This window comes from Limulus polyphemus, unplaced genomic scaffold, assembly GCF_000517525.1.
Source record: "Limulus polyphemus unplaced genomic scaffold, Limulus_polyphemus-2.1.2 Scaffold7236, whole genome shotgun sequence".
NCBI lineage: Eukaryota > Metazoa > Arthropoda > Merostomata > Xiphosura > Limulidae > Limulus > Limulus polyphemus.
Genome location: NW_013672846.1, coordinates 22,890 through 31,854, shown reverse-complemented (window position 1 = coordinate 31,854; position 8,965 = coordinate 22,890). Strand labels below are relative to the sequence as shown.

The 8,965-nt window shown below is 33.6% G+C and overlaps 1 protein-coding gene across 1 annotated transcript in view; it reads right to left on the bottom strand.

Annotated features, from left to right (window-relative positions):
* The window catches only part of LOC106474448 (transmembrane emp24 domain-containing protein eca-like), a 10,798-nt gene extending 2,572 nt beyond the window's left edge, over positions 1 to 8,226 (bottom strand). The window contains exons 1-3 of the mRNA XM_013935141.2: positions 7,976 to 8,226; positions 5,520 to 5,740; positions 2,737 to 2,883 (exon numbers count right to left, since the gene is read on the bottom strand). Of these exons, the coding sequence (XP_013790595.1) occupies positions 2,737 to 2,883; positions 5,520 to 5,740; positions 7,976 to 8,129 (522 nt within the window). The 5' untranslated portion in view covers positions 8,130 to 8,226. The remainder of the gene's footprint in view (positions 1 to 2,736; positions 2,884 to 5,519; positions 5,741 to 7,975) is intronic.
* Positions 8,227 to 8,965: the final 739 nt, after the last annotated feature.

The following is an 8,965-nucleotide window of genomic DNA, read 5'->3' as shown; positions in this document are numbered from 1 at the left end:
ATATTATCCTAGTCTACTACTATCCTGGACGTACAGCACTCCTCCTAGGATCACTATATTATCCTTGTCTACTACTATCCTGGACGTACAGCACTCCTCCTCTGATCACTACATCCTAGTCCTCTACTATCCTGGACGTACAGCACTCTCCTCTGATCACTATATTATCCTAGTCTACTACTATCCTGGATGTACAGCACTCCTCCTCTGCTAACTATATTATCCTAGTCTACTACTATCCTGGATGTACAGCACTCCTCCTCTGATCACTATATTATCCTAGTCTACTACTATCCTGGATGTACAGCACTCCTCCTCAGATCACTATATTATCCTAGTCTACTACTATCCTGGACATACAGCACTCCTCCTCAGATCACTATATTATCCTAGTCTACTACTATCCTGGATGTACAGCACTCCTCCTCTGATCACTATTATCCTTGTCTACTACTATCCTGGACGTACAGCACTCCTCCTCTGATCACTATATTATCCTAGTCTACTACTATCCTGGATGTACAGCACTCCTCCTCTGATCACTATATTATTCTAGTCTACTACTATCTTGGATGTACAGCACTCCTCCTCTGCTCACTATATTATCCTTGTCTACTACTATCCTGGACGTACAGCACTCCTCCTCTGATCACTATATTATCCTAGTCTACTACTATCCTGGATGTACAGCACTCCTCCTCTGATCACTATATTATCCTTGTCTACTACTATCCTGGATGTACAGCACTCCTATGATCACTATATTATCCTTGTCTACTACTATCCTGGACGTACAGCACTCCTCCTCTGATCACTATATTATCCTAGTCTACTACTATCCTGGACGTACAGCACTCCTCCTCTGATCACTATATTATCCTAGCCTACTACTATCCTGGATGTACAGCACTCCTCCTCTGATCACTATATTATTCTAGTCTACTACTATCCTGGATGTACAGCACTCCTCCTCTGATCACTATATTATCCTAGTCTACTACTATCCTGGACGTACAGCACTCCTCCTCAATCACTATATTATCCTTGTCTATTACTATCCTGGACATACAGCACTCCTCCTCTGATCACTATATTATCCTAGTCTACTACTATCCTGGACGTACAGCACTCCTCCTCAGATCACTATATTATCCTTGTCTACTACTATCCTGGACATACAGCACTCCTCCTCTGATCATTATATTATCCTTGTCTACTACTATCCTGGACGTACAGCACTCCTCCTCTGATCACTATATTATCCTAGTCTACTACTATCCTGGACGTACAACACTCTTCTCTGATCACTATACTAGCCTAGTCTACTACTATCCTGGACGTAGAGCACTCCTGCTTGTGACCTTGAACATACAACATTGGTGGTTGTATTATCACTGTTTAAGTGAATTATGGGTTATCAAACTGGGGATAGCCATAATGGTTTTTTTTTTCACATGCATTGATAGGGCTGTTTTATTGTTTTTTTTTATTTTTGTAAATGTTATTACTTTACATTCTTTGACATGCACAACTGCAAATACTTGAAAGTTAAATAAAATATTCATGTTTGGTGTATTGGTATGCTGTATTTGTCTAAATAATGAAAAGTTTCCACATTTGTGTGCTTTGCAGATTTAATCTTTTCTCCAGTTACCTACTGGGAATTCTACACTCCCATTAAATAATCAGTTTTATATTAGAGAGTGGATCACACTTTATACAAACAATTTGTATGCACTAATTTATACGTGTACTACCACAGATGCAAGCTGTAATTCCACAGGTAAGGTGTTTAGCACCTATATAAACTTGGTTCATGTCAAGTTCTTAATCACTCAACAGTGCAATGCCACCATGGATAAACTTATGACTAGAGCATTATGTCACAGCCCTTTCTGAGAAAGAATATTTGTACAAGTTATTAAATTATGTAGAACCAAAGGACACCAAATTTTCAATGTTCTCAATGGAAGCAGAAAACTCTTGTAGCACATTTAGGACCATTAAAGGCTACTAAGCCAATCCAGAACACTGTTCTCATTTGCAGAAAATCACACTAGGGAGACTTGTTATTCAGTGCGATCTATTTCATGTTAAGCCTTATAAAAACAAAGGATAACAAAAGGGTTAACGTTAGAATTACAAGAAAGATTCCTACCTATCCATCTGGCTTTTTAACTAAACTTTTCTGAATTATTCATGCTACAAATTCCTTGTGGGTTACTGTTTTTTCCTTTCTGCTTACAAGATGTCTAATAACATGATTCAGAATAAAACTACGAGGCATCAATACTACAATGAATCCCATTATGAGTGATCTTACCCAATTTTTCACAACATCACAAATATGTGAATCCACCTGTAATGAACTGTGATTTTACACAGTTTTTACAATATCACAATATTTTGACCAAGCTGTAGCAAACTCTACCTAAACAAGTTAATAATTTGAGGGTTAAACATTCTTGCAATAAAAAAATATAAAGATAGGCATATTAACAAGAGCTACATCACACAACATGCTCCACTAGGTAATATTCTGTTTCAGACCAAGCTGGACTGGTTACTGTTAATCTTTTGAAACTATAGTAAACAGTGGGTTAATGTACGAGTTTTTATATCCAATATGAGCTTTTCGTTATTACACACACACACAACAAAAAAAAATTGGCCTTTTATTCAAGGTTCTAGGAGCTTATACAACTTTTTTTAGAACTGTCTTTAAAAAATACTCACCCTTTGATAGTTCTGTTCTTTATTAATCTGTTCAACCTGATCAAGTAACTGCCGAACTCTTAACTGCAACTCAGTTAATTTTTCTTTTTGTGCAACATTTCCATAATCCACAGCATGTTCACCAACTTGAATGTCAAGATGGACTCTCTACAGAATATGAAAGTACAGTTTCATTATTTAACTCCTTTACCACTGTAACTGTTCTTTGTTAAAATTAAACAGAGAGGATTTGATCAAGTGAAACAAGGAACCAATTAGTTGGTTATTCTGTTAACAGGAAAACTGACATAGGGTAAGCAAGAAACATGGTTCTAGTTCAGCTGGACTTCTGAAGCTCACTCAAATAAAAAAACACGTAAAGACAAAGAAAGTTACATTTTAAAGAAAGAAAAATATTCACAGGAACATTAGAGTAAAAACAAAATGCTGCTATAAAGATGGGAAATATACATATAAAATAAGTCACACATTATGTTTTGATACATCTTTGTATCATCTTATGTTGTTAAAGAACAATTTTTAACTTTCAGTTTTTTTGTTGTTTCTAAACATTAAAAAAACATCCATAAGTGGCATAACAAATGATATAACAATCTTTAATTCAACTTGTAGTCTGCTCCCACAGTTTCTCATGCTTTTTTGCATTAATGAAAACTAGAAGTCTCCATCAGATGCAGCAAATAACTCGTTTGTACCAGAAATGTGATAAAACTTAATTTCAGTAAAACCTTGCTTGATCAGATAAATTATCACAATCCTTTGTCCTAACCTTGACTAACATTATTTTTTATTGTTTCTATACAAGTTGCTAAATAACTACAATGCTGAGTTCAAACTGGTTTTTTATAAATGTTAAGTAGATAAGTCTGTTATATTTTATATTAAAACCAAATTTCTAAGTTTTAGCTCTTAAATTTCTGTCATTCATGCATCTGTTTCACCTGCAAAGTCAAACAAAATATTTTTTTTTACCATTTTTAAACATTCTTGTCAAGTTTGACCTTAGCTGTTTTTCAATCTCTACTTATTGAAAAAACTTGGATTGGTTTTATAACTGTTTCTCAACCTCTAGCTTTAGTGAGAGTTTGGATTAGTTTCTCATCCCCTAAGATACAAATGTATTATAGCTTCTCTTTATAGTAGGCTTATAAGAGAGTCATTGGAAAATTGGCCAGGAGGTTGGGGGCTCTCAAACTTACCACTTCCTTCTATGCCCTCCCCCACAATATTGTAAGAAAATACTCGTAGTACTTTTTGCCTTGATTTCTTAATTTTGACTGTAAATAAGGTCAAGTATTCAAATGATACAAAATAAAATTATGGTATCTAACTAGAATATTTAATGATGCTATCACCTCACCTTTACTGACTTGAAACATCAGTTACATCTAAATTTAGTGGATTGGTGTAGTAAGCCAAGAATAATGTAAAATTTGTTTAAATATGGTTGTCACAACTTTGAATGTGGTCAGTTTTATTTCAAATACTGATAAAAGTTTTAAATGAGTTAATTAGTTATACCAGGTAGTTTTCTGCTTGGTTAGGCAGTTCGGGGTTTCACTACATGACAGCAACTTGATTCTACCAGAGCATAAATTGAGCAAGATTAATTTGAAATGAATGTACATTTTTATATTTCCTTAAATTAAATAAATACAAGCACGTTATAGGCCTGCTGCAGTGACTTGTTTTGTTATAAAGGAAGATATTCCAAAGTAACCCATTAACAGACTTTTTTCTTTTTACACTAGTAATTTCATATAAATAATGAGATGAAATAGACAATTTAAGGTACACATATTTCTCATGTTTAACATTAATTTCAATAACAAGTTATCATTACAGTATTTTGTCTACAAATATAATGCTAATTCTGCTGTTACAAGTACAAAGCTAGTGTTCTTGGTTCTACTATACAATATTGTGGCTGTATGTGTGTGTGAAGAAGTATGTTGTGCTAACCTAAAGAGGTTAACAAGCTCAGACTTGATCATGCAGCTACCTCCTCCAATGTCTGATCTCAACTGTTTGTACCGATCTCACAGATAACCCAGATGAAGATGTCATTAGTGTAAATCAGCAAATTCACAAATTTTTGACATTACTGAATCAGATAAAGAGTCCATAAAATCTGTTCAAGCTATCAATCCTGCAACAAATAACTTGTTGAATGAGAGAAAAAAGGCTTTACTGATTAACTACTACAGAGAATCTCTACTTTCTTAAGAGATAACATGAAAAAAATTCTAAAAGTACCACTGCTGAGGCCCAATAGACAGTTTTCAGATAAAGCTAATCTTGAAACTTTTCAACTGATTCTAGCATTCATATCAGTCTCTTTTTAAGTCCTCTTCTGACTTAAAAAAAAAATATTCTTTATATCTAAAGAATGTAAACATCTTTTTTCATGGATTGTTTATATATGTGGTAGCATTCAGGATACTCTTTCTTTCAGACATGAGAATCACTTAATAGAAGAAATAGCTTTCAGACCTAATGAAAAACTAACAAAAAAAGTCCATTCACACTTGAGAAAATAAAATAAACACATTTACCTTGATAGTTATATTATACTTATGTATTATTTTTGGAATAATTAATATTCTTAGAACATCTAAAGCAACCATAGTTGAAAGCACTTTTAGTTTAGTTTTTGGCTCTTATTCTGCTAATGGAATACACGTATGTATGTATGTATGCCTGGTTTGATATATAAAAAGTAAATACACAAGCTGTATTCATTCAAAACAAAAGAACAAAAAGCGAATGCTTTATAAACTTACCAGCTGTGATCCGCTGAACCATTTGGTGGAGTTGGAGTAGAGACAAATTACATGTTCACCTGGAGAACTAGACGTGAAAGTAAATCGGCCCTCGCTACTGTATACACGAGACAAAATCACCTTGTCACTTGGATCTCTGACTTCAACATACATACCTATTCCTGGACTTGAAGGCATGAACCCCCCAGTTTTGGGATCAAAAAGCTGGCACTTATAATTTCCTACAAATAAAGAAATTAGAATTACTTTATTTTTTGACAAGCTACAAAAATGTTTCTACTTTTTTTTCACAGATTCATACACTCCTATATTTCATCATACCAGGTGAAACAGAATACCCACCATTTCATTGCGAACTCCATGATGGTGCTCTAATGTGTGCACAACTAGTCATATTTATTTACGGTATTGTTTCAGTAATTTGTAGTTTGATGGTTTATATGCAACTATACAACTATGCAATCAACTCCGATTGCCTAATTTGCAGGCATCTTCTTCACTGTAAAATCTTAAGTCTAGAGTTGGCAATCAGTGGTATTTGCTAATCAATTATTACTGTGTTCCTCAAACTATGAAAAAAAAGGTTGGTGGCAGGTGCTGCTAGCCAGTTATCTTCCTTATAATCAGCATTTCGAGAAGAAAAACAAACAAATAAACAAACCCACTTGGTGGTGGGTGCTGTCAGCCAATTGCCTTGTTTCTAGTCAGCAGTTTAAAATTAATGATAGCCTTAGTAGTTTTACCATAATAAAGGCAGGTTAAGCAAGTTTGGTGGCAATGAAAATTGTATCAAAGATCTTCCAATCACAATACTCCTGCTGAATCATCAAAGCTAAACAAACTTAAGACTAAAATTGGACATAACATAGATGGCTCATATTGTAGCTTTGAACTTAAGAGCAAACAAACATAATAGTAATATTCTGATTACTCGGAAAGTGGAATAACTGAAAATAATAGTGATTGAAAAACCATACCTTTAATTACATTATTATTTTTGTGACAATTTATTTAATCATAATTTTGATTACTTCATTGTTGGAATAATGGGCAACACTAATTTTAATTTTCAAATTAATCAATATAATCAGAATTTTAGGGAACTGAAAACACTAATTTCACAATTTTGATCAATCAATGTAACTGCTGCTTGTAGTCAATCAATTAAATCACCCAGCTCTAATCCTACCACTCTAAACATGACAAAAGATGATAAAATCTTATCTATTAACCCCTTAATAACCCTTATCTTCTCTGGAAAAAACAATTTCAGAGATCTTAATCTGGTTTCGTATTACAACCTTTCAATTCAAGATATCATTGTAAATGCCCTCAAATGTGTAAACACAAGACTAAACATAATTCTCCAAATAAGATCTAACCAATTAAATTATAGCTCCTTTAGACTTATATTCAATATTTCTGTAGATAGAATCCAAAATTGTTCTTGCTTTCCGACTAGTACCAAGACACTACGTGGAACTTGAAAGGCTAAAAGAATAACCAACCAAAATGTCAAGATCCTTTTTTACTCCATATTATTCATTTACTTCATTTATATGGTAACTATAGTTTAAATTAAGAGAGCCCACATGCATTACCTCACACTTAGCATAATTAAAGGTCAGCTGTCAATGACCCAATCCCTTTGTAAAATAACAGCATCTTCCTCACAGTCAGCTATACCCAAAATTTTAATATCATCAGTAAACTTGATTAACTTGTTTACAATTCCCTTATCAATATCATTAACGTATAGCAACAATTCAGTATAGGAAGTGAAAGGAAGCAGCTCTGACAATAAACCCAAGGCTGTAGACCTGAAACTGTTGGTTGACCCTAAATCACAAGGTGAATTTCATTTTGATAGCTAGCTTCAATGGTTAGATAGAGCATATTAAGAGCCAGTAGTGAAGTTCACAGCTCTGAGTGAAAGAAAATTTGAATAAATTCCTCCTCCCGACTGATAATTCAGGATATTTGGCCACAATCCTTATGTTTCATACAAGTTAAAACATTCTATCAAACATTCCATGTCTAACATTATTATTAATAATAATCTAATCCCACTAATTAGCAACAAGAAGCATTAAAACATTAATTTTAATGAAAATAATGTCAACAGTATGAGAGGGAAGTAGCTTTAACACAATCAATTTTACTGAAAAATATCATTCTTTTCGCTAATTACTAAGTTATTGAGAACATCGCAAGAATGTGTGTCGTACATTCTTGCATGATCTGGTCACCAAATTTGGAGTCAAATGCAACTTGCAAGATTTTTTTTTAAAACTAGGTCTACACGGACTTGCAAAATAACTGATTATTTTATCTTAGTACATCTGGCAAAGATAAAAATAAGCTTATTACCAGAAAAGGCCTATGACAATTCCAGACACTATCTTAGTTTAAAATCTAGCTAATAATGATAATTAATATAAATTATAATGACATACCAACAACAAGAGTATCATCAGGAATTTCCTCAATAAAACATTTTCTTTCTGTTTCAGCGATATGAAAGTAAAGACCATTTGAAGTTGATACAAGCGTAATGAACAAAATTAAGCTACATTTCAAGCTGAAATTAAGCCACGATGCCGAAAACATCTTAAAAATCCTTGTATGATGTTTAAACTTAAGTAAAGTGTAAAGTATGTACAGTATAGTTAGTTATGCCACGTTCATTATAACAGAGACATCTAGTAGTAGATAAATAAGTTACACATTTAGGAATAATAATTTAATACGAGTTAATAATAGGTAATTAAATCAAACTTTCAACTTAAGCGAATGCAGTATAGCTCTTTATATATTAGAGTATGTTTGTATAAATTATTCAACGTTGTTTCACTTTATTGATAAGCAATGTTTTTATGTGTTTCAACAAGAGGTTTTATAATGTACTGTTACGCCTCCAGTCGTTAGTTAATTTTTCGTAAATTCGTTCTGACGAAACTTTAGCGCCACAAGGCCTTTCTTAAATAAAACTGGTTTATTCTTTACGAATACAACTTTACGATACACTTAATTTCAACAGTCGCTCTATAACAACACTATAATTCACGTCTCACGTGGCCAACAATATTTTGTCCGCATACATTCAATTACTCATTACCTACACATTATCCCGTCACGTTGTGACCATCTTATATATACCAGCCTACCCCCAATCTAGTAAATGCTGGGGCATTCCTGAAGGAACAGGATATTTCTAGAAAACGGGTGGCGTGATACTAGTCACGTGACCTCGCTGACGCAACACTGCCCCCTCCTTAGTATTGTTCGTCCCGAACAATAGCCACTTACAATAAACCAATAACAATAACTTAATTAAATGTACAGAATTACAAACACAAAATTACAATTCAACAAAATCTCTTAATTTTACGCGACATATCATCCTCCGTACTGGTCTCCGTCTCGTTGGCTTCTGCTTCATATGG